This window comes from Falco rusticolus, chromosome 4 (genome assembly GCF_015220075.1).
Source record: "Falco rusticolus isolate bFalRus1 chromosome 4, bFalRus1.pri, whole genome shotgun sequence".
Taxonomy (NCBI): Eukaryota; Metazoa; Chordata; class Aves; order Falconiformes; family Falconidae; genus Falco; species Falco rusticolus.
In genome coordinates this window covers 56,126,312-56,153,281 of record NC_051190.1, presented here as the reverse complement: position 1 = coordinate 56,153,281, position 26,970 = coordinate 56,126,312, and the positions used below count along the sequence as shown (strand labels likewise).

At 41.1% G+C, this 26,970-nt stretch overlaps 1 protein-coding gene across 1 annotated transcript in view; it reads right to left on the bottom strand.

Annotated features, from left to right (window-relative positions):
- The window catches only part of OXSR1 (oxidative stress responsive kinase 1), a 73,508-nt gene that overhangs the window by 2,768 nt on the left and 43,770 nt on the right, over positions 1–26,970 (bottom strand). Inside the window, exons 5-16 of the mRNA XM_037384949.1 lie at positions 22,557–22,666; positions 19,003–19,104; positions 16,239–16,372; positions 14,040–14,088; positions 11,655–11,720; positions 11,289–11,411; positions 7,142–7,177; positions 5,838–5,993; positions 3,243–3,316; positions 2,245–2,297; positions 1,767–1,835; positions 808–872 (exon numbers count right to left, since the gene is read on the bottom strand). Of these exons, the coding sequence (XP_037240846.1) occupies positions 808–872; positions 1,767–1,835; positions 2,245–2,297; positions 3,243–3,316; positions 5,838–5,993; positions 7,142–7,177; positions 11,289–11,411; positions 11,655–11,720; positions 14,040–14,088; positions 16,239–16,372; positions 19,003–19,104; positions 22,557–22,666 (1,037 nt within the window). The remainder of the gene's footprint in view (positions 1–807; positions 873–1,766; positions 1,836–2,244; positions 2,298–3,242; positions 3,317–5,837; positions 5,994–7,141; positions 7,178–11,288; positions 11,412–11,654; positions 11,721–14,039; positions 14,089–16,238; positions 16,373–19,002; positions 19,105–22,556; positions 22,667–26,970) is intronic.

The following is a 26,970-nucleotide window of genomic DNA, read 5'->3' as shown; positions in this document are numbered from 1 at the left end:
TATTCACTGTATTCAGCAGATCGCACTACTTAAAAATAAAGCACTCAATTTTAACTGGTGGGTTTTTTTTGCCTTTTTTTTTTTTTTTTTTTGAGGCTAGGAGGGGCTGGGACTGAAGTTTGGCCAATGTCTGCTCTGACTGAGGCTATGTGCACTAACCGGGGCAAACCAAGTGAAAACTTACAGAAAGAGTCAAAAATAACAGAACTTACTGCTTCACTACCAATGAACTGGTAACGCTTTTGGCTTTGCCACTATAACTACCTTCTGCATTTCACCACCTCTGAAAGAAACATCCGCTGTTCTTTCTCTTCTCCTAGCCTATCTTCTCTTAGTTTTGGCTCTCTTCTTTTGACCCCTGCTCTACCCACGCTCCCCCCTTCATTTCCTCCTCAGAGACAATGTACTTGAACCCTTGGGCCCTCCTCAGTCTCCTCCTCCAAGAAAGCAGTCCATGGTATTTCTTAACCCACTTACCTGCCTTGAAGTACATATGCCCTTTATGGGCAAGTGTACATTCCAAACCCAGAAAACACCCTTTGGTAGCATTTTGAGATGTTTATTTATCAGGATAAGGGAATGTTTGTATTAGCACATCACCTCGCAGTTATGTAACCCAGGTGCTGCTCAGAGGACACAAGCACAGAGCCTGCATTGCCTGCTGACAAACAGTAGGAAGCTTCAGGAAAGGAGGAGGGATTTAGACTGCCTACATTAGATGCCTACAGTAGACATCACAGCCATCTCTATGCAATGCCTTCTCTTTGCAAGTGACAACTTGTTCAATTAGGGAACAGGAATAAATACCAGTTTGAAAGTGACGGATCTGTTTGCCTGGGGCTCTTCCACAATTTTCTGCAAATTGGCTGCAACTGAAATCACATACACACACACAAAGAAAATGGGCAAATATTAGGACAGGCTAAAGAAAACATCCCAACCTCATTAGGCCTCTTTCTATTACTCAGTAAACTGAGAACTTTTAAAAATGATAACGAAGTTTAGGTCTCAATTAGACTCAATCTACTTAAATCTAAAACTTTAAACTGTGAAGATGCTATGATTTGTTACTGTGCTTCTTTTTCAGCGGGAGTTATTTTTTCCTCAATGTGGTGGTATTAGTAGTAATAAACTGCCCAACTGCACCTGGAAATCCAGTTAATTTTGCACTAGCAGCCTTCCCAGATGTTGCTGCCTGTGTAAAGTGAACAAGTTTCCTTGCTGTAGTCAAAATATACAAGCAGTGCTGACAGCTTAAAAGTCTCACCTGCTATGTAAAAAGACATATTTATTTAACAAATCATGGCTAGAGGTAGCTGTTCATACCCGCTCAACACATGTTGCTGTACTAGTGCACGTGCACTTCACACTTCCTTCCCTAGTCCTACTTAAAACAAAAAAGCCTGGCTGATTGCAGTCCCAGACCTCTTTTGCGCAGGACCTGTGAGCAGTACAGGCTGGTGCAGTAATTTGGCAATGCATGTATGTCAGATAATGATTTAGCTAATGCATTGATTTGCCTTCATTTTGCATTACAAGGAACATTTGCTTCATAATGTTTCCAACTAGATCATATTCTTGTGAACTGGGGGTTGCCTATATGTACTGGCACAGAACTGTCACCAGAATTAACAGCAGTTTTGTAGAGCCACTGGGGTAGAGAACCAAGGCCACAGCAAACTCTGCTAGTACCCACTAATTAGGCCATTTTAAACATGCCAAAAATTACGGAAATGGTTAGAGCAGAAAATACAGTAGGTAATTACCTATTACCAGATCTCTGCCATCAACAAGACCGGCTGAAATGAGTTCTTGAGACACACCGTCAGCAGTATCTGTTGGTGAGAAACCCAAAAGCCAGTCACCACGTAACAGAAATTGTCCAGTTGATGAAGGCATCACAGAAACCTAAGAGCAGCTTGTACAAACCAAACAGCAGCAGCGTTGTTTACACAGAACAGATATTAGAGCTGCCTGACTGCACCTGGTGTACACCCTGAGCTATGCCGTCACACTGAGGTGAAATTCATCAAAGGGCTACACTTTGGGCTTATCCTTGAACAGTTCCACAAGAAGGGTCTTCTCAACAGCAGTGCTCCGAGCCCAACCATAAGGCAAGCCCTTTTGGAAGGCACTGTGGGCAGACACTCATACAGGGTTTCCACCCATACAGCTGCACAACAACACAAACCCTCCCCCTGCACCAAAGCTACCTGCATACACTGAAATTTCCCACCAGCTCACCTCTCCCTGGGGTAAATTCAAATCGAATATCGTTGAGCTCTTTTTTTGAATTCCTGTGGAAAGAAGAGAGTTTTATATAGAAGAGACCATTTCATTGAAACGATTGGTCCTCAAAAGAAAGCGCTATCACTGAATAATCAGTCTGGGAAGAGAAGCCAATTCATTGCACCCTTCCCCCTCAAAGGGCAGAAACTAATCACTTGTGCGTGCATCTGGAAGCAGGGCTCTCCGCACTGCCTGACTCTTGACCTGACAGAGCCCAAGTGGGCTGAAGTCCAGGATAAGTGAGCGTCACCTCTTTGGTATAAGGCCACGTTGTTCCACTGTCTCAGCAACTCCTATGGGTCAGCAGAAAAGTCCCTGGAGCACACCTCTGAGAGGAAGGAAGCCCTCACTGACTGCAGATACACACACATTATGCAACTGCCCAGGAGCGACTGGGAGGTGATGCTCAGAAGTCCCAGTCCAATGCCTATCAACAACCAGGATGCCTACAGGTTGTTGGCAGGTTCCCTAAATGAGAAATGTCAATATAGGTAACAATGGTACAACGTGCTTAGAATCCTTTTTTTGCCTAAGAACACAGGCCAGAATCCATGCCTTGAATTGGGTAAAAGCTCTTCACTCCCAGAACTGGCTGAAGTCGTGCCTGAATAATAAGACTGTCCAGCACAAGGCCAGAACCCCTGGATCTTCAATGCCCTGTAGGGAATCCAGCTTATTACTCCTTCCCACTGTTAAAGAGTTTGGGAACATTTATACAAATATTAAAACCTCTTTCAGTACACAGCGCTTGCCAAACTGAAGAAGTGGATGAGAAACATCCTTTTCTGGGTCCCAATTTCAGAAAAGTGGATGAAATCCAAGTTGGCAAACAACCAATAACCACCACCTTTTTAACTAAAAGGCAGATGGCAAGATGCACTGCAGAAGTCTTCTTCCAGTGTCCCTCTCTACAAAGGCTCACTTTGACAGCAAGGTCAGTTTTGTGTCCTTACCTTAACCTTAGTACAAGGCTGATGGGGACTTTCGTATCTTCCTGTACCGGCGCGGCAGCAGGAGCAGGTGGGGCCTGCAATAGGATTACACCATTTTAAAGCAGATCAACACTTCCTCTGGTTTTAAAACTAGAGATAACCTTGATCAGCTATAAATACAAACAACGTTTAACTTGTCTTTTTCACTGTAGCGTCATGATTCCAGCGATGACAGACTAACGAAACATTCACGCTTAAATAGTAACCCAGGATGTTCTCTCTGCAATTGCCTTGAAAAGAGTAAAAGCTATCCAACTTTGAGAAATGCCAAAATGGCAGGAGACTTCAGAAGACATGCTAAATATAAAAAGACTGCTTGCTTTGCATCTAAAATTAAGGTTTTTATGCACTCACGACAGCTTCAAGACCTCCTGTGTTTTAATCCCTGCCCCAAACAACTGATTTTAAAACCTGATAAAATTGTGAAGAGTACCTAGAAAATAATTCAACTGGCAGATTAGCATATACTCTCCGTTACTTTTCTGTGAAATCAAAGGCTTTTAAGAGCATTTAGCACCAATTTTATAGCTGCTTATTTTAGTTTTAAATGACTTCTGAGTAATTACTGGATTACTGGAACATGTAATCAAAGCCTTTTATATCAGCCAACAGCAGCTTTTCAATAGGAAACATCCAGGAGGTGTCCATCTTTACAGCACTTGTGATACTTTCAGTAAAGGGCTAATCGTTAATCAATCTCCACCAAAAAAACCCACCAAACAAAACAGAGAAGGGTCAGCTCTTCCACTGCACAAGTCATCTGTACTGCCCATGCTGAGGCAGGGGTTTTAAATCTGCAGTAACAAGACAGACACAATGCTAGGCTGATAATTTAAGTCTAGAGGTCTTGACCAAGTTTTTTCATCTAGATCACCTGCTTTTTCATGAGAGAAAAAAAAATAAACCCTTTGTTTAAGACTTTAAGTATTTTACTCCATCTGTTGGTGCTCTTGCGCCAGCAATGCAGCTCAGGGCTTCTGATCACAATCTCGTTTCTGTTGAAGCTGAAAGCTTTACCAGGTCAGTGAAAACAAACAAGGGTTCATAGAGAAACCCAGAGGTCTGCAAAACAGTAACCAACAAGCTACAAAGAATAACACACTGATACAGAGCACTGTAAAGAACATCATATTGACAAAAAAAGAGCTATGAAGAACACACTGATACAGGTATGAAGTTCACCTTAGGACAAGCTACCAAACAAATAAGCTATTGGGCACTAGTGGCACGGAGCAAGATACTCTGCTAGTGCAAATCAAAACACTTTCACTAAGACCAACACTGCTACTTCATTTTACCGAATGGAGAGTCCTGGCCTTCAGTGCTGCTGGTGTTTCAACTGCTGCATAAAATTCAGGGATTAAACACTCGCCCTTTTTCAAGGGATTTGAAGGGGTTTGATTTAAGCATTAAACTACTTTCAATATAGCCAAGAATATGTCAGACCCCAACTCCACTATTTTTTTTAAATGACTAACGCCCTGTCTCTAACTGTTTTGTAAACAAGAACATGAGCTGACTGCAGTGAAGTGATATATGTATCTTTCTATATTCCTTAAAATAAAAATAATGAAACATTTCTAGGAAGGAGTAAGCCCTAAGAGTTGTTCTTCTGACCAACACTGCCAAGTCTCTTCCCCTTCGGTCTGCCAAAGGGTGATGGTAGCCTGCCCCACCTCCAACAGCAACAGCCTCTCCTTACCAACAAATATGAACATTGGTGTCTTTTATATGAAAGCAGTGCCATCATTCAGGAGTCTGGCAAACTCTGCAGTACTTCACTCCAGCAAACCACAAGACATGTTCCAAGTGTCTCAGTAATGATTTGGGTTGGCCATTTTTCTCTTTTTAACACAAGTCAGAGCTCCTTTTGACTTCGCTATGCCTGCCTATCTGACCTATATCCTACACTTTGGGGTGAAGTAGCTAAGAATTAGAGTTATCAAGCTTTCACTTCCCCTGTACTTCCCCCCTAAAGGTCCATTCTTCCCTCTCTGCTTGAAATGGAAGTGTTTGAAAGCACCACAAGGTTCAGAGCTTCCCAAAGATGGAGTTTCTCCACAATTTTTGACTGCTACAAGGACAGTTTTAACCTAGACCTCCTGTCTCTTTTCTGATGTCTGGAGAATGTGTATGTTCTAGTTTCTTCCTCTCGCTTTTCTCTCCCCTCTTATCCCATAGATGCCAGTGATGCCGAGACACACAACCTGAGCCTGTTTGTGCTGCACCTTAAATACCAGGAACAAGCAGCTTCCGCTGAAATGATACTCTCCTTTTTTATTACCTTTAGCCTTGCTTCAAAAGCCAGAGTACACTCCCTAAACAGCATAAGAAGTCACTGCTCACACACAGAATAAGAATGGAAGACTGCCACACGCCACTGACTGTCTTCCTTTTGCAAGCCACCAGGCCAGCTATAACTTCTGCAGAAGCAGCAGCACTAAATCAACTCCGGACAAGCAACTTTCATGGCTTCACATCACTTTAGCATGTCTGGAATAGAATAGCTAAGTGCAAAGCTGAAGGCCGATGTGAAGGGTTTCCATCTGATCTTACCTGGGCTGCTGCTGGGGCTGCTGGAGGAGCCTGACTAGGTGGAGGTACAGCAGTTTGAGGTTGTGCAGGTACTTGTCCTGCAGCCTGAGGTAGTTGAGTAGATGCCTGTGCTGCAGCATTGAGTGAAGGACCTGGAGGCTCAGCTGATGGGAATAGCTGCAAGAAAAAAGGTGGTTTAATGAGAAAAGGAACTCAAGTGTTCTGACTCAAGCACCAGATTTCCAAGAAGTGCTCATTTAATGTACAAATTGCTTCTCTAAGTGCATCACCAAGGGCATTCTCCAGGACACTAAACCTGATCCCAAGCTGGCATTCAAGGAGTTTAATGTATCCTTATGTCCAGGGACCCCTTCTTCCCTGAGACTTGCAAGTTTTACTCACTGGTGAAGGAGAATAAAAAGCTAAGATACTGTGTTATTCAGAACAGAGAAACCGATTTTGGCATGATAGCCAAAGAACTGTAAACTTGATGACAGTTCTTCAGAGTGCCCTGCAAGTTACTCCGCTAAGTTGTAGGAAATATAAATCGCCTTGAGTATTGAAATTCCGGGCAGCAGACCTCCAAATCACAATATATATCAAAGGATGTATCACAATGGGGAAGTTAATTCCAAAGGGATTCTGGTTCTCAGCTTTTTCTTTGAATTTAGAGTTTATTTTTCTTAAGATCCCCCTTTATAATCAAACCTTGGAAACAGATGAAGGAAGAACAGGACAGTCTAACCAAAGACTGATTTCTAGGAGTCAGCTTTGTTTATCTTTCCACACAGAGAAAAGAAAGACATAGCACAGTCTCTGAAAGATAAGCAGCATCTATCACTGAAAGATACTATATACTAATATTCCTAATGTAAGAAACACAGGACAGAACTGAAGGCAGATCATAAGTTGCAGCTGAAGTTTTGTTTGCTATCAAATACTACTACAGAAGTATTTCACAGTTCTGAGCACAGGTTCCAAACCAGTGAATTAGACTATGCAAAACCGACATTTTAAAGTTGTGTTTTGTTGAGGTTGTTTTGCTTAGATTATTCTTATGACCAATACATCATCTTACAACACATAGACTTTTGCCATAGCAAGTAAAGTTGAAAAGATACACACCAAAGTTACCTCAGGAAGACCTCTTGGCATTACACAACCAATGATTGCTTTCATAGGGAGGTTTTCAAGCAGACTCAGCTAGATACTAGCTTCTGCTTCACACAGGTTTGTTTCCAAAGGCTAATAAAAACATGTTCCTTGAAAATACAGCCATAGCTAAGAGTCATCATTTTGGCAAGCCATTTGCAATTATAACTTACCTCGGAATTCTGTACAGGTTCTTTCACTCTGGGAGACTGAAAAACAGAAAAAAAGTGTCATTGCCTAGACAAAAGTGAAACTGACTGACTAGAAGGACTTGTCAGAACCCTACTGAACACATGAAATCTACATAATTGCTTTCAAGTTCCACATATGTATTAAGATGCACAATAAAAGGAACACCACACAACTTATTGGCAACTTTATCATATCATACCACCCAGAAACATACAGTCCTGTTCTAGAACTTGCAGTTGATATTTACACACTGGCATACCATGCCCTATGTTGCTACTGTTGTTAACTATTAGCAAAATCCAGTACTCTTGATAACCACTCAGACTGGACCAAATTACTTGTGCACCAAGATGGCAAAATCCATTTTAGGCTACCCAAGTCCTGCAGAAAAAAAGATAAGCCATGCAAATCTGCCCTGCAGAATTCCACTAGGAAACAAATCCCCTTCGTCTACTTTGGGAGCTATTTCACAAACTTGTTTAAACCATACAAAACCTGGGGGGTGGGGGGAGAAACCAGCCTTAACTGTGCTACTTTACAGAAAGAAATCTCTCATCTTCTCTCCTTGTCCTTGGACTCTGCATCATATTATGCTCTCTGTGAAAGAAAGCAGAAAACCAACAGGTGTACACAAGTTCAGCACTGAAACAGATTAGTGGAACGGAGGGGAAAGTGCAGTCACAGAAACGCAACCGATCTTTGCTTATCAGTAAAACAAAGGCAACTGTGTTCGCTATTTCACGTCAGCAGGAAGAAGACTGCCAAGTACTCCTGGAAAAGCCCTGCATTTAGATAGCCTGCAGCTTTGGACTTCTAGCATGTCCCATTACCACGTGGAGACAAACAGGTGGGATGGCTCAGTCCATGCTGGAATTAACAAAATAGTGTTCCTTCTCCACATAACAGTCTAAAAGACAGGTTGTGATTAGGACAGAACAAGTTCAACAGAAGAACATCTCATCATGCCACCGTATCTTGTGCCAGTTCATGCACTAACCAATGCCACTACCTTAACGAATGCCAATCAGAAAGCAGTTTTGTAACATAGAACACAGGAAAAGGTTAGAAAGTCTTATTCTCAGAACAGCAACTTGCAAAAAGCCCTCTGGACAGGAGGAGAGGGAACAGCTCCTCCCCAATGACTATGTCTATGTGCAGGCTGTCAGGAAAAAAAGTCATGCAGCTGGAAAGGTAAAGCCTGAAATCCATCTCAATATGCTGAGCCTTCACTTGACAGTTAGCAGGCAAGATGAAAAACGTGGCATTGCTCCCAGAGATAAACAGCCATGCTCCACATCTGCAGCACCGTTCCTTCAGGCACAAAACTCATATATGAGAGTACCCAGATGCCTCAAGGAATAACTCAAAAAGGAACTTGTCTGAAAGATCACAGTGTGTTAGACACTGCACAGACAAGTACAGAAACAGTAGCCCTGCCCCACAGCTAACAACTAACCCTGATAAATGACGAACAGAAGTAAACTAAGGAAAAATATGAACAGACGGAAAGGAAACTGGACTAATCATAAAAGACATTTACCTAATTAAGGCACAAATAGGATGACTGTGGGGATGTGCTGAAATGTATTAGTTCTAACTTATTTTTGCTTGTGTAATCAGAGGTGATGTGAGTAACCAGTGAAATGTGACCACACGGCATGCCACTGCACAGATTTATTGAGTAACAGAAGGTGAATGATTTAAGAGCCCACATGGCACAATTGCTTTAGTTTGAATTCAAGGTTGTAAATGCAGAGAAGAAAGAAGCTCAGTAAGTCTTTATATCCAAAAGACAGTGACTTGCTGGTCAACGTTACATTCAATGAATTGAGCAGATATTTCTGGCTCTGTTTATAACAAATATTTGACTGCTTTCAGGTGCAGTCCTAGCAAGAGACTTTTAAAATACGTATTTGTACACATTAAATTCACCCTATTTTTTGCCTGCAAAGTGGAGACAAGCAAAAAGTACAAACACTTTTCCTTTATGTAGATGCTTTTGTGCATGTTAATACTTAAGTATTTTAGCAAATCAAGTCAATCTGTGAGGTATCCTTTTACTTTAAGGCTGACAGCAACGAAACGCAGTTACAGATGGTATCACAGAATAGTTTGGGTTGGAAAGGACCTTTAAAGATCATTTATTCCACCCCAAGTGCAATGGGCAGGAATAAAAGGTGACACCTAGTTAACACAAGTTATTCCATCCTACAGCTTAGTTAAAACTGCAGAGCGATTACAGACAGGTGGAATTTATACCCTGTGTTTGAAATATGGCCAAAACCACATGATAAACACTAGTCCTCAATAACACCATCGTATTTGTGCCAAACACTGGCAGTCTGGATACAAGTCATAAGACTGCTTGAAAAAGGATCAAATGCCAGAGATGCACAGGCATCCCTATCCCTTCATCTTCAGGTAGGAGAAAGCGACTCCAAAGGTGTGCAAAGAAAAGACACCGAGGGCAGGATTCAAGTACCCAGGCAGACATGTAGTGAGGTCTAAGGTGCCATGGTGCCCTTCCTGACCTCCAGAAAGGTACAGGTCTCCCAGAGGTCTGTGGTTTATCTATACTGGTGCTTCCAAAATGGCAGTATACATCTGCCTTTAGGTAACTGAACTGAGACCTACTGCTCCAACGCCCATCCTAAAGGTTTCTTGAAGGGGAGACCTAGAAGTAGAGGTCAAGCACAACCCAAATTAGAGCAATCAGAACAGAGAGCAGTACAAGGAAATGTGCCAAAGTTTGAAGAAAAAAACCAAACTGGCTTGAAAAGGAGCTTGTAAACATGCGTGTCAATCTGCTTTTTTCTGCATTAAGAGGAAAGAAACAAGTCAGTACCGTTCAAAACACAGTAAACAGTATTAAGTCATAGTACCCTGAGCTTAAGACAAGACAGAACAAGTTCTAAGTAATCTCTGAAACGGAGTTAAGGTTTTTCTACAATACTGCTTCCTAAAATTTGATCACATTTTAACCTACAAAAGGAATTTAGAAGATTCCCGCTCATAAAGCATCAGGAATTTCAGTAGTAGCCACTTGGTACCAAGAGATCCTCCTTGACTGTGCAATACAAAGCTGGGTACAATCAGGTCTTTAAAAAGTCACAATAGCTGTTGCCATGAAGTATGGAATTCCTGGATCAATAGTGGCCTTTAAAAACCCAAGCATTTCAAAGGATGCAAAATCTGGCTTTCAATATTTAAGTGTCCATACAGAACACCAGTAGAAGGAAGACCAATGAAAGAGAAATGTGAAAAGTTGTAAAGGGATAAATGCTTCAAACCAATACTGCTTCCCCCCCCCCCCCCTTTTTCAAATTGAAAAACTTCCCCTAAAAATCCTTTACTGTCTCACCAACTGAATTACAGAATTAAGTGAACTATGCATCTTAATCAAGCTGTAAAAAAAGGGAAATAGGCAAGCCATTACAGTCAAAATCCACACTGCCAATTACAATAAATTTCTGGACTGTGTTTCCCCAGTAATCTTTTAGTCTTCTATTATGCATTTCCTGTGCTACTGGGAGTTTGTCTGGGCTTGGGAGTTTTTGTGGAGAGAGGGAGATGGTGGTTTTTGGAGCATTTTCAAGTGCTAGACCAATCACAGGGATGCCATAGCATCATCTACTAGGACTAACTGATGTCAGTGTAACCAAGGGGACAGAACTAGTCCCTGAGTGTTTCGGGTATCTGCCATAAGCACAGGCCCTATTGATTTCAGCTCCATCCTGGAGAGGCCAGCAGGACAAAACCTCTCCTGACACTTCCATAAGAACATCTCAAACAGTCAGCACCCTTAAAAGCAAAGAGAATATCGTAGCTCAAGTGAATTAGTATGCTGAGCTGGAAGCAGACTGTCTGAATTCATGTTCCTAATTTGGTTCAACATCCCTGAATGAGACCAGTTGAGCCCCAGAACGATGACAGAAAAAACCCCAGATCAATACAATTCCATCAACCTTCAGCCTGCTTTCTCTCTGGTTTGTCTATGAACTTGAGGGGAGGGATAACAACTTACTGTGTATCATACTTAAAACAAGGCCACAGGCTTCCCAGGGATATTTAATGTATCACAGTTAGAAAACAAAACAGAGACAGAGCTACTGGAATTTGAGGACCCACCCTGAGCTGTGAAATTGCTGCTCTGCCTTCCTCACTTTCTTCATCTAGTTCATCGTCACTCCACTCCCAGCCACCATCTTCAGTCTTATGAAGACGTCCACTGGAACCTGGGACTCTCCGGACCTACTCAGCACAAAGAGAGAAAACTTGTAAGTCAAGCAGACAATTTCTATAGTTATCTTTTTTAGGAGACAGAGCACAAGAGCATCTTCAGGTCGCACCACCTGCCGGGATACACGAATACTTTATTGAAATGTCTAGTTCTATCTAGAGAATGCCATACCACAGTAATTATCGTTAAAAATGTGAACACAAGCATAACATACTAGTATGACTAACCGCAAGAACACAGGAGGTTTTCAGTACCTTTTTGGATCTTTCAGTGATTGTTGGTGCTCTCTGCAACATCTTCTCTTGTAGAAACTCTTTATTCTGCACAAAAAACCAACACCAAACATTTGCATTGCTGAAAATGCCCTTTGATTCCTTCAGCGTCTCTGATAAGAAACTGTTATGCTATTTCTAACAGAAAGTGTTTTAAATGTTCATCCCCACTCTCCCAAAGATATTAACCACTTTCTTCCTTTGGACGTATATGATGCTTCATCATGGACATATCTGGAGTATATGATGCTTCATCCTAAATACCTTTTCAGTTAGCTAGTGCCACTTTCCGCATGCAAAGTGATGTGGAACTAACAACTAAAATTCTACCAGATTTATTGAAGAATGTACTTCAGCATCTGATACACTGCTGAGACATTTGGCATTCTTCCATTCGCAGACATTATGCCACCTGGATCTAGCCCCTTTGCTTTATCTTACATCTAAATTTATGCCTGTCCTACAGTCAAAGGCAAACCTCAGATGTGAGGCAGGCCAGGACACAGGAACCCCTCTATGCTGGAGTAACAAGACCAAGGAATGGGGGCAGCAGGATTTCAAGCAGCTGAAAAAACATACAGCACACGATGTTCAGAGAGGAAGTAAATACAGTGATCCCAAGAGATTACGTATTGGGAATCTGCTGTGATGCTTTACTGTATTAAATCTCCTCTTCAGCAAGCTCTGGACCGGCTAACATGTGGGCTCCTGAGTGTACAATTTTCCAACCACTGGCTGCAGAGCCAAACTGCTGGTTGCAGGGGATGCATGCCAGGCAAGCACCCCAGCAAGAGCATGGGATCTGGCTGGGTATTTCACACAGGTGAGGTTGGATAGCCCTGCCATCTCTGCCCACAAAGTGCTCCCAGAACTCCCCCATGATGGTTTCTTGCATGCAGGATGGAAAGCCTCAAGACATACACTGTCAGCTCCTGATAAGTGGCTTGCAGCATTATCAAAACATACTTTTACATAACATACTCTATTTAAATATATAGATCAATACAGAAGTGCAGAAGTTGGATTCTTCCATCGTCAAGTTACAGCTGTCAGTTTGGCAGTGGCTGATGTATGAAAGTCATTTAACACTGAGTGTTAACTGACACACATTTTCGCTTCGGCTGCTGGTTTAAGTATTGCCTCATCTATAGTAATGTTAACTTTCTATCACCACATATGCTAATATGTTACTCTGAAGCAGCTTAATGAAAGCATGAAAGATTTTACACACAACGAAGTAGGTAACATGAACTGGAACTTGCAAAACCAAACAGAGAAAGGTCAGCAATGTGTAAACCATCTTGTTACTTTGGACACCAAGTGTGTATCCAAGTATGCACAGATGCACACCGTTCAGTTACCTAAAATCCCATCATGGACAATGAAAACCTAGTTAATACTGTCAAGAGCCTGGACATCAATTAAACTTGCCCTAAAGCAAACTCCTACATTTCATAAACTGGATCACTCTAGACTCCCTTGGTTGCACTTATTAAGATTTCTATCAACTTTAACAGGACATTCAGCTCCTGTGCAGATACCTAGATGTGGCCACTTCCATTTAAGCACCTTAACCCAAAAGCTGAAAACTACTTTGATTAATTGGCGATGGTGTTGTGCTATCCTAGGTATCAGGTATCTTTTCAACAGTTTAATCTCTGTTCTGCTATAAAACCCAGTATTTTGATCACAAATATACCATAAAAAAATAAACAAACAGGAAATATCTCCTCATTCCCATGGAAATAAAATTCTCCCTTGTATTATTTCTGTCTGTCTCCCACAGTAAGACCTTGCACATTGCATATGCACTAATCTCCAGGCAGTAATTACATAAACACTCACTGGCAGTTCACTTTCTAGAAATTCTAGAAAGTTCAAGGCTAGAAATGGGAGTCTCCTACTATTTTTCATCACAGGATCTTCATTGTCCAGAATGCAACACAGGGTGAAATAGTTTTAGGTAGCCCTCTGCACAGTGGGCCTCATTCACTGCTTTGCATACAGACTCATTACAGAGTTTACACTAAAATATAAGTTACATTTACTGCTACAGAGGCCTTTACAGTTGGACAGGCAGCCACAATGGCACCATTACAAGCAAAGAAAAAAAAAAAAACCAAAAGCCACTGAAAGACATTTAAATGCTCAAGAATTTCTAGATAATTTGTCTTAATAGCAGCATACACAAGGAGGTACAGGAGAGGAGTTTCAGTCTGTTCGTTCACAATGACCCGTTCAACTCAGCTATGCTGGCCTTAAGTGAAACAGCCCACAACTGCCAATAAAGCTGTTACGACACCTATCATACTTCTGGAAAAGGCCTCTCCACAGCTTCTGCACAAAGTTTAGGAAGTGTTTTCTTACCTTCGCTTTTGTGAAAAATTTGTGTCTTAAGAGTTCTGCTGCTGTTGGTCTGTCAATAAAAACAGATGTAGAAAAGAATTACAAATGCTCCTTTTCAACACAACAGTCATCCAGGTTGCTGCTGCTTGTTGTAACATGGCATCTCGTAAGTGCATCAGCTTCTCCTGCACAATTCCCCCAAAAATCAGTCAATGTATTCCCAATAAATTTTACACCAGAAGTCTTTTAAACACTCAGTGTATCCTGATCAAAGTTTATTCTGTTCAAAAGCAGTGAATAACTGGGAGGCAGGGGGTGGGGGGAGAAATTGCTCCTATTTTGATACAGAACTTGAGTCTCTTAGAGATAGTTTGATAGATCACACAAATAATTTGCTCAAAAGTGAAATGAAGGATCATCACCAGCAGCAGGAGTGCAGTACTCACCATGTCCAAGTAACAGCGTTATTTCAGAGATACCTGATTATATGTGCATAATTAGTTCTATTAAGCACAGGCAGGATGATCAATCTTTGTCTAATAAAAAATGATCAAGTACAAACTATTTTTCCCCTTTAAGTATGGCTTTAGGATAAATACGGGGGGGGAAAAAAAAAAAAGACATCCCTTGGTCAGTTTAGAAGGAACTTTCTGACAACTCAGATCAACACGAGAAAGTACCAGCTTACAGCATTTCTCACACTGTAAACTGTGCTTAAATAGTAATAGAGTTTAATTATTGCCTTGCAAAGGCCATTCATCACAGGGTTTATTTCACCTCAGACTGTTCTAACAAAAAAATCATCTACCTTATAGCAAGGGAGCCCCAAAAATAATTAAAAAACAATCGCACTAAATTCTCCTCTTTGCAAACCCACACAATATGCATGAGCATATCTGATTCTGCTAGTTGCTCTTTACCAGCTGACCTCCTGCTCCCATAGTCAGGATGATGACAAAGCCTGTTAGTGGTGCTTGAGAAGAAAGCAGGAGTATGCCACGATTCAAAGCTATTATGTTTAATTCTGATCAGCACACATTCTAACCTGCAGGGACAGGATATGCTTTAGAACCGATGAAAAACATCCTGCTGGGAAAAAAACCCCTGCTATCAGCATTTATCAAGCACTCCACTGGATTCATTAAGCATTTCAAGTGTAGAGCTTGTTAGAAGAAAGAGATCCCATCTCACAAAGCGTGAGAAGCCTTTGTTCCTGGATCTGTCACAAAAGGGAACTGAAAAATGTCTTTATTATTATTTTATGAAGGGACTTTCCAGAAGTAGTTTGCTTAGTTTGCTTACTGAGGAAAAAAAGAAAACTAACAGCTACAAAAACTGATCTGTGGGAAGGTGTCTCTCTTTACCTTTGTCTTTTAAGGAACATTAATTTTAACACATGATGAACATTCCTTCAGTTTCACAAACTGGCAAATACTATGACTGTCCTCCACAGATACAGGTCTGAGCCATCCTATGTGACGGGCTGTGGGTTTTAAACAGTGCCATCGACAGCTGGACCCTCATGCAGCTTTGAGCAATGACATAACATGCTATCCTAGGAACCACAACATATGCAACACCCCCTTCCTTGGCAGTATCTCTAACACCACTGACTATTTAAGCTACTGTCACAAGGAAGACTGAAAGTGTCATCAGGTCACTCTAAACAACCTGTATTGACGAAAACGTGTTGGTAAAGTTTACCAGTGGTTTTCCTGATTTCCCCCGCCCCGCCCCCCCCCAGCCAAATATTACTTACAATTAAGCAAGTCAAAACTACACTGAAAGCCTTCTTTGCACTGGCAAAACGTTAAAAAGTCTATTTATGAAGCTTCACAAGTCAACACATATTGCCCAACATGTGATTTCTGATTTATAAACACAGAGCAGTTTTGCCTGGGTACAAAGCTTGAACTGCTGTCACCTGCTGGAGGTGGCAGAGGGGGAGAATGACACTACACACACAGTGGACTGGGATGCACTCTCATTAACCCAAATGGAAGATGTGTGCCCCGGGGCCAGGCACAACGCCAGACATTTATCCACAAAATTAAGGACAGCCAAGAGAATTTGCTGACACACAGCAAGATTGCTGTGTCCTTTGTGACTGAAACACTGGAGGGTAAGACAGTGTACCAGCTTTAAAAAAAAATAGGGAATACAGTGAGTTTTGTGGGTTTGTTTCAGGTTTGTTGTGTTGGGGGTGCTACCTGATCTTACCTTTTCTCAGGGTCCTTTTGTAGGCACGATGAAATCATCTTCCTAAATGATTTCCCATACTTCTTCAGCATCTCCTTATCTTGCACACCAGTTTCCAAAGATGGAGGATCATTTTGTAGCGTCAGCATTAAAACCTGAAAGAATTATGTCTATTGGCAGTGAGATTTTTCTTGGCCTTTGTTAGAAACAGATCTTGGGAACACTGTATTTTGGACAAGCATTTTCATCAAGCATCTGAGTCAACAAGGACCGTTTCATCACAACAGCTCTCTGACGGTAGCCAGAGCTCAGAGTAAAGTTTTTTTTACAATTTAGGTAGTCTCCTCACATTCATCAGAGAGCAAAAACTCACCTACCTTTTCCTCAAGGTGATTATAGGGTCTCTCCTCTCCATTTCCCCCATTCACTAACTTTGTAGAAACAATTTTCAAAACATTTACACCTCTGCAAATTCTGACTGTCAGCTGAGAGGTTCAAGACCCATACAACAGGGTACAGAGAGTTACCTCCGCCTCCTTTCCTTGAGAAGCCAGGCTAATTTATACCCAATCATTTATGCTATTGTTTTCAATCACATCTCCTGGCCCACAGTGCAGCACAAACACAAGGCTGGGATGTGCTTTCAGGCATGCTTGGTGTGATTAAAGGTGTAAGCACAGCAGAACTTCTACCAGCCTTCCTCATTTGAGACGAGCAGTTCTGCGAGGCATTTGATTCAAAGGCTCTGTTTAGATCTCCCTGCAGATATTTCTTAGCTAGAAATCAAATTAATGTAAAAGAAAGGCAACAAAAAAAAAAAAATATGTGAAGGTTCACTTCCATGTACCAATCCAAGAGCAGGTGAAGACATTTCTCACACAAGCACCTATCAAGCCAAACTGATTATTTCCTTCACATCACTCAGATATTCTGAAAGGGAGAAAATTACTCATTTCCATTTTCACTTGTCACCTACATACAGATGAATATCTATTTTTAGAAAAGGAAGCAGCACATTGCACATTTAAATAGCTTTCAACAGCTATATTGCTTAGGGCAGCAAGAGCCCATCAATCTAGCTGAAATTATACAGTCCATGACAAAATTCCATGCTTTTTTCCTCCACTCTCCTTGGAGGGCCACTTAATGCATGTGTCATTTTGCTGTTTAATAAAATTAATCTGCAGTGAAATACAATTACATTCAATAAATAAAAGGCAGAAGTCCTCTTGCAGGCTGCACAACTGGAACTCACACCTCATAGAACTGGAAACGCATAATTCCATCTACTATACAACAACACATGATACTAAATAGGTGATCTTTGCACTGAAAGCTACAACCCACGCATTCAAAACACAATAAACAGAAGTACAGCTTACAGAAGCTGCTGCAAAATGCTACCAATAATTACAGCACAGAAGGAAGTATCCATGAAAACAGCACAGCTAAAGCAGCAAAACATTTTCCTGAACGCCTTGCTGCTCTGCTACAATCACTGATATGGTATGAACTTTAATGGCATTTCCAAATCACTCAGCTAAGCAACAGTCCCTGCACAGAGGTGACAAAAATCTTAATATTAATTCTGTTCCACAAGAGTTAAACCAGTGCAAAAGTCCTGGCATTTAAAGCATCACATGGATGTGCTTGTTCTAATGTGTTAGGAGCTACTGGATTCCAGAATGTTATTGTAATTGCAGAGTGGGAGGGGATGCACCCAGGTCCTAAAGAGGTGACACCCAACTTGCATAGCACTCCAACAGTTAAAAGACTCGGAGAAGGAAAGCTTGCCCCATAGTATGCCTAAAATTGAGGGACCTAGCACCCACAGGCCTGTATCTCAGGTAACTAGTCTAACCATAAGCTATGAGATTACTAAAAGGGCTCTCCACCCCTCCTCGACCCGAGGGAGCATGAAACCCAGAAGCAGAAGCAAAGCAGCCTTCAGGAGGGTGTGCCAAAGGGGCTCAAAGTTTTGTGACTGAGACAGAACCCCATCAGATCTCACAAAGGGGCTAAGAAAGAAGATCTCAAAGCTCAGTAAGACAGGATGCTTCAGACCTCAACTGATGGGGTCAACTCTTAAGATGTAGACTCCCTGAAAGAGCAGCATGTTGGAAAGTAGCTCCTGGTTCAAGAGTCAGGCAGTAGGGAAAGTTAGCAAAACTATAAGGGGATGTACAGTTCAAGATATTCAAAAAAGATTTCTGAAGTATCAGTGTTTATACAAGAACACTTCCTCCACCTCAGCTTCAATAAAATATTAGCGTTGCTGATACCGCGCCATTTCATACTGATGTGGTACTTTCCACTGGTCCAGTAATTGACAGAACTGCGTTGGCATTAAACAAAGTAAGATTCTTTTGGATTAACTGATAACAGGGCTTCTGAGAGGTATCAAGAAGGATTGTCAGTGTAGGAGAAGGAATGGCTCACCATCCCAGTGTTACTGGATGCCAGATAACTTGTTTGGAACCGCTATTTCTAGTCCTAAAAACATCTGCTGCCTTCAGAGGCTCCGGGACTAAAACACACAGCGTTCCCCTCAAGAATGGTGACCCTGGTGAGACTCATAATCTAAATAAGAACTGCCGTTTCAGACAATGCTGATTAAGTGGCGTATTTTTAAAAAGTGCCTTCAGACAAATCCAAGAACATCGTGATCCACAAGTGCAAGTTGAGAGGACAAACTCTGCAACAAAGCATGCTGGCCAAATTCTTGGAAACTTCCACAAAACACACTGATCCTTTATCTTGCACAAGTATCTGGAGACCTGCTCACCTTCATCGGTGGGTATTTGTGGTAGGGAGCTGCCCCTGTAGCCAGTTCGATAGCAGTGATCCCAAAACTCCAGATGTCTGCCTTGAAATCATATCCTCTGACCTGAAAAATATTCAAGAATGTTAGCATGTGCCTCTTGCTATGCAATACTACAATCCCTTTCTTTAGCCTATTACACAACCTTTCGCCCTTTCCTTCCTCTCCTCTCGAATTTGGAAAGACCAGCACTATAATGTCAAAGAGATGGAAAGAACACCTTCCCCCTCCTCTCCCCCCAGCTCCTTATACCTTCAAGGAGGTGTTTTAGAAGTCAGCCTGCTGAAGATATGGTTATGGACTGTGCAGCTAGGACTGCTCTGCCATAAACCTCTCCATGTGTAGAACATAAAGGGGCACTGGGTTAAACCAGGCTCCGACTTCTACACAAAGATACAGAAAGTCATTAAAGAGCATAATGAAGCTCTCATAGTTAATAGATGGATTGTTATCCCCTGGGGACATACAGACCTCACTACACTTTTAGTCAACCGCTTAATCAATTTGACTGCAAACATGCTTAATCCTGAAACTTCAGTACATACCAGCTCAGTCAAAAGCCCCTCATTCCTGTTTGCAGACTATTATTTCCCTCCACTAATTAACAGTAGCTTCTGCACTTGACATTAAACACAGGCTTGTTCAGAAAAATTTATAGCCTTTACTTCCCCTCATGCACAGGAAAAAATAGTTCATATGCCAAAGCAGTAACTTCCTCGTTGTTATTATTAGGTAATATTTTGGCACTTGCTTTCTCTGCTGCAGGGGAGAGACATTATGTACTAACTTCAAGAGCAGCTACAAAAATCAAAGCGTTTTGGCTGCTTAGAATGGTTTGTGTCTCTTCTCACTAGACTATGGAAAAATGAATATTCAATCAGAGCAAAGCTAATAGGGGTATTGTGTTCAGCTAACCTAACAAGCTTTAGAAAGGCACTCATTGTGATGAAGCCAAAAATGTTCCGCAAACTACCTTTAAGATGATCTTGAATTTTGGCAAACAAACAAAAGCCACTCTTGTACCATTTTTCATATACTATAATTGAACTCAAATTTATTGTAGTAACAGGAGTTTATATCTTGCACTAATTTCTTCAACTTTGTAAGCATCATTTTCATAAGCCGTAAAGGTCTGAAAGGTTTCTTGAAGTGCCTCAGTTTATGGATGCCACGATTATGAACAGATTAAGTCATTTAACTAAAAAAGCATAGATATCTAGTACAATTTAAAAGGACACAGTGTAAGAAAAAAATATGCTGTAAGGGTGGGGGTTTTTTTCCCCCCTCTCACACTATTTTTAGATTTTGAGAATAATTTGGGAGTATTTCTTAGCTTTATCTTTCGGTTAGTCTTGCAGCACATCTATACACTTGTACAACTCCCCATTCCCCATTGGGATTTTAACTGTTTAGTGGGTTTTAAATTGTATCATATAATTCTGCTTTCAAATTAAAGCTATGAAGTTCAAAACAGTTTACAGCAGTTCATCTTGACATCTGTCCAATACATATTAGTCACCACCCTGCCATTAGTTTATATCAGCATCTATTTTTCTCATCAACTTTTGCCATAAATCTGTCAAGTGAACATACATTAAAAGACAATGCCAGGCTATCATGTTTTAACATGCTAAAGGAACTCAATGATGCTGAACCAGATGGAATTAAGTCAATAATATCTACATATCGAAGGCTAATCTACAGCAATCCCTTCATCCTTTTCCCAGGGTTAGATTTAGCGGCTCAGAGTGACACCTGCTGGGAGACAGCAAGATGATACACATGGATAGTGAGAGATTTCACATGCACTTCCAAAGTACCACCTTACCATCTAATATTTGTAACAAGTTATATGCGCACAGCCTTCATGGAAGTACCTGACTCCCTAAAAAACCTCCCTTCTTCAGAAATACATGTATTTCATCAAGAACCCTCCCTTTGTCACTAAAACCTTCACTTCTCCTTTTTAGCACCTTTCTTAAGATCTTTTTTTCCCCTGTTGTCCTGCAGACTGCAGCAACCCTAACCACGATGAGCCTGGAGAAGCACTATTAGGTCCTGGCCATCCTGCTGTGCCCTGTGCACCAGGACAGGACATAAAGGGCAGAAAAGCAAGGGGCAACTCTAATCTGGTTTCCAAAACACTGAATACTCTATTTTTATTTATTTTTAAGTCAACATCAAAAATTCCAAAATAACATGACTGTGAGGCAGTTCAGAAGCAAGTTCACAAAGACAGCTCCTGACTTGGGGAGCGCGTCATGTACGGTGTGAGACTTGCACTCTGAAGAGGTTGCAGGAGTGCTGCAATGCACCAGCCCCTCAGTGCCGCCACGGGGAGCCACTGAAAAGGCCAAACATCAAAAAAGCCTTTCATCAATAGTATAAGCTATCTCAAAATTATCTCAATCCCTCAAGAAGTTTTAGCTATACGAAAAAATGCATTGAAGTTCTACCACTGGTTTAGCTGCATTTCATTTGAGATATACACGTATGCAGGGGTCTTATTCAAGTTCCTCCTAAGCTTCAAAATATTTAATTGTGAACAGCAAAGATAAAAGAAACAAGGTGGGTTTACTAATATAAAACAGTATTTTCCCATGTTTTTTTCCTAAAAAGATTTTTTTGAAGGAAAAATGTAAAAACATTTCTAGTTAGTTGTATTTCTGCTTGGCACACCTATCAAAACTCAAACCCTGAGCCCAGCCCTCTGTCAAACTGTTTTTAAGAGGATTAGGGATAATTTTCAGAATGCTTATGGCACTGGACATCAATACAATAGACAGGGCATTTGCAATCACTGTCAGGACTGTGGCATAATTCTGTTTGTGGATCTTGATCAGAAGTGTGCAATGATATTTTTACATTAAACAAAGTTTCCTTGTGGCCTTCACCAGAAGTCACAGAGACAAGCTTCTATAGTTTAGTCTAGAAGTAGTGGAGGACAAAAAGTGACATACCTCCACATGGCAAGAAGTAAATCTCTTAGCTAGCCATAAGAGCAGAGGAGGAAAGGGGAAAGGCAAGCAATTCTCAGCATTTACAACCTGGATACTCACAAGCCAAGAGAAAACTAAAAACCTGAATCAAGTCAACTGCACATTATTTTACCGTAACAACTCCCCACTCTGACATCTTGCGATTAGCTGCTCCAGATTCTCACATTTGCAAGTGCAGAAGAGCATGTTACCAAGCTGTATATGTGCATATTTACCACATGTGAAACTATTTATATTCTACCTCATATTTATGCAAGAGGGAGGGGCAGGTTAATCTTTATGCAACAGCTGAGCTGTCTCATCTTAGGCAGAGGCCTGAAGAGAAGCAACAGGGCAAAAGCCTCCTGAACACTTAATATGCTCCAGTACAAGCCTGGTTACAATAGGCAAATCAAAGAAAATCCTGTGGTTTTAAGAAAGCCTTACAGGATGCCAAATTATCATCTTAATTTGAAGTCAATACAACCATTGATGACAACAGGGAACTCCAGGTGCAGATCAGCAAAGAGGACAATTCACCTGTTCCATAACTTCTGGTGCCATCCAGCAAGGTGTGCCCACAAAAGTTTTCCTGACTTTATTTCTGGTAATGTCACCACCAGTGGCCAGAAACGCACTAACGCCAAAGTCTGAAAAGAAAACAAACAAAAGATTTCATTAAGAACATATCCCAAGCAAACTGAAGGGCTGTCCCCTCTTTCCCCTCATATTCCCAGCCACCTATGAAATACTAAACCATGGAGTTACGCATGAGCAGTTGCCTAATAAACGAGTAACGAGCAACAGTTAGCTAAGAGTGCGGGTACACGAACAGTCTGTAGTCCACCATTTAATTACCGGGGATAGCAGAGCTTTCAGTGCTGGCTGGCAGAGAGGAAAATTCCACTTTCCATTACAGCCCACTGGTCACATTACAGCGTGCCTGCACTCCCCCAGCAGACCTGCTACTGTACAAACCTGCCTCCCACAGCCAGTCCTTTATTTCCGTTTTATACATACATAACAAGTAATAACTTCAATTAGAATCCTGCTAATATTTGCAGCAACAAAGTTGGGTAAATAAAAATTTACTAGGCCTTATAACATTTAACTGTCCTAAGTGCATCCTGCAGACTGGAGCTATCAGCCCCTTATTCTAGAATGTTTTATTACCAGAATATGCTTTGCTTGGTAATCTTCTATCACTGAGACGTTCAGTGCTTTAACAGGAACTTGGACAGGTTCCCGATGATACAGCAGTGTTACCAAACCGAGCAGCATGCGCCGCTAACCAGCCCAGCCACCCCAGAGGAAGCATTGCAGGCGGGTGTTCGCACCCTGCACAGCGTCACCCCCACCTGAAGCATCTTTCACAGTCTGAAGGGTGCCCCATGCACTCACTGGTTAATTGTATTATAAAGTAAATCGTTCTTTTATGTGAAAACTATGCTTTCAAAGGTAACATTGATGTTTTACACAATTAAGAATGACATGGAAAACAGGATCTGTGAACAGCACCAGTAGTGTGCAGGTATAGCAATGGGACACAGCCTGTTGTTCAGAGAAGAGCATTACAAAAGATTTGGCAACCAAGTCATTCAAGAGACGATAGGAGACTTTCCTTGTAGAAAAAATAGTCTCATGAGGAAACTGTAAACACAAAACTGTTTAAGTATTTCTTCCTAATTTGCTCCAAACTACACTGCTTATGTGTTGCCAAATTTTAGACCTGAAATGGGTCATACTCTATAATGCAGTTTTATGCACACACACCCCCACACACTCGTTTTTAAACACAGTACTAGCAGTCAAAATCAATTTAAAAAATGGCATTCAAGATAACAGGCTTGGAGGATAAGCCTCTGAAATTCAAGAGCTATTTGACATAAAAAAGAACATTATTGACCACAACTGGTTTGAAAAATCTTGAAACTCAGTTGACATGGTTAACTGTAAACTTACTCAGGAGCCACCGAGTTACTCCATATTCTTTTATGTTATTCCATGGCTTAAAGATGTTACCCTAACTGAGGTATCAACTGCAACAAAAGACCCCTCCTTACAATTTGCAAGCACTGGCATTCACGTGAGGACAGTCCCAAGCTTCCCTCTGCATCACTCCAGCAGCAGTGCAATGAGCACCTTCTCAGCAGTCTTTCAATATTTGAGAAACACCAGTGAAATCATCACTCAAAAGAATAAGATGCTGAAAGATTCCAGATCACTTAGGTTAGAGGCTTCCAAGGGCAGGAACTAAAATACTAGACTCTGATAACTGAAAGTTGACATTAAAGAAAGTTGCATAGAAATCACAGGGCTAAAACAAGCACTAGCAAACGCCTATCGTTAGGGTTCATCATCTTCCAGATGCACTTTCCTGTTCCCAGAGGCATCTTGTCTTCCTGCTAACCTTGAAGTTTTAGCATGTCTAGACTGATCACTATCCTCATCAGCACTACAATCTGTATTTTTCTGGAAACCCATGTTCTGCAACAGTGATTTTGCTCTGAAATCTTCCATGTGTGTATCCACTATCCTTTTTTTTCTCTGAAAAGTGAATGAGTCCCTAAAAAGTTCAGAGTGAAGTTACTTGCACCTAACCCCTCGTTACAGGAAGTCTCGTAAGATCTATTGTTCTAAACACAAAAGCAATTAGAAGTTCTTTTAAATAAGATAATACTAATAGAAACTTCTCCAAGTGCCATCAGCATATTCTTGTGATGTGCTGTATTTGAACTTGCGTATATCTTACCTCAAGTTTCCATGCAGTCATTTTGAGGGTAAAGGAAATGCCATTCAAAGAAAAATCATTCCAGCTGTAAAAGCAAGTCCTTTACACAGCACACACAGCATTTACCACATTTCACACCAAACACTGCTTTATAAATTCCAGTTGGAAACTGTGCCCCTACATCTGCCATCTGAGGTCAACAGAAAGCTTAAATGGAATTAAATTTTATTCTGTTACCTGGCTGATTTATTCAATGTTTTCCCAATCAATTTCCCTGATTTCCAGTGGGTTAAAACAGGCACAACCAGACTGCGCTATTCTGCTGTTAGGAACGACTTTGAAACCATCTTCTCAAATGTCATCTTACTAACTTTATCCAAGTCCCAGCTATGAAGATAAGAAAGTGCCTGCTCTTAAGAAATATCAGTAAAACAATAAAATAAAATCCTAAGCACAAGTTAGGGTTCAATTCTTATTCCTGAGCAGCCGGCACAATCTGCATCTCATTCCCTCTGCCACTGTTAACTACCATCAGAAGGGCTAAACCAGAACTAGGTTATTGCAAATGAATTTAACTCTAAAAAACAGGGAAGTCATGAAATTCAAGAGGTATGATAGCTCAGAAGTGGTTTGCACTTTTATTTGGCAGCTTGCACTTTATATTGGCTCACTATGGTGATAGCTAGAGAGGACTGTGTCACCAGAAACAGGAAGGAATTGGGAATGTTTGGACCCACTTGCAACACCAGTAACCACCACTGCTGGGAATCCAAGGACTGTCAGATATTCTAAAGGAGCTCCAAAATTGCAGACTTTCAGAAGTCTGCTAGCTAGCAAATAAGAGTCTCCAGAATGTCTGGATGTAAATGGTAGGATTTTCTTTTTTAATCATTTTGCTGAAACAATGTAGAAAAGATTCATCTGCTGGACCTGTTACAGTGATATAAACCAAAGACTTCTTTAAAAAAAGATAAAAACAAAAAAAAAATATATGTATGTATATCCAGACTCTCACATCACAACAAAACCAGTCCAGAATAGAAAAGACAATTCTGCTGATGCAGGCTCTGCAGAAAATAAAGCCAATTCTGTCTTTTTCAGTAGAAACATTGTGTGTTGCAAACCACGTACCCTACGAAACACTCTACAGTGGCAAGGACGTTGCAGGCTAGTGTTGAAAAAAGCATGGTATTAGGCAACAGTTGCCACTATTACGGTATCCAAGTTGTCAAACTCAAACTATTCTGGCCACTCAGGAAATGCAAACACCGAAAGGAAAATTGCCTCTTACTATTCTGTGTTGCAGAAACAAAGACCCAGTCTGAACAACTCACCAGCACAAGAATGCTGTGGCAGGACCACATCACAACAGGCACCATTGCTGCTGCGTACCTCTGGAAGATACATTTCTACCGTATGGTAAGTTAGATTGTCTTATCCAAATCAAGACGACAGCGGTTAAAAATCATCTCCCCTTGGCCATCTCATATTGTAACATCACATTAACCCCAAAAAGCCTAAGTACCTGCTACTACAAGGTAAGTACAAAGGAAAGAAGACTGTACACTAACTAGGAGAGAGGACCAAAGCCTACTGACATCAGAAAGGTTCCTTTTGTGGGTTTGGATCAGATCCTAAAGCAGAACGCAACTTCTGTGGGAGAAGAACAACAGAATAAACCACTCTCGACTTCAAATCACTTTGAGTTATTTTTAAACTTGAGTAGCTGAGATATTATCCCTCCTCAAGCAAAAATAAAAGTATTTCAGAAGACAGCACTAAGTTTTCTTCCACTGGTCACCTTCCTTTTTGTTCAGTTATTCACCGTCAGAAAATATCTGCAGTTGTATTTCGTGTTTTTCTGCAAAGCTTACAGTTTTTAGAGCACTGAAGATGAATAAAGCCTGGCAAGAAGAGGAAGGCAGTGGTAAATAGCAATTTTGTGCTGAGAATGCAGTGGGTGGTAAGACACCAGAGAAAAAGAAGATTGGTGATGAACAAGAATCAAAAAATTCTTTCCTTTTAAAGATTATATGGTTATACAGTGGTACTGGACCTATAAATACACACTTGTTCTCCCAAATTCTCATTTGGAAAGGTAGATCTGTACAGTCACATGTATTTCTAATGAATTTGCATGAAGAACAATTCCACTGCATCACAGTTTAAGCCTTTTTGCAATAATGGCAAGGCACATAAAAGATGTATGAAATCCCTCTGCTG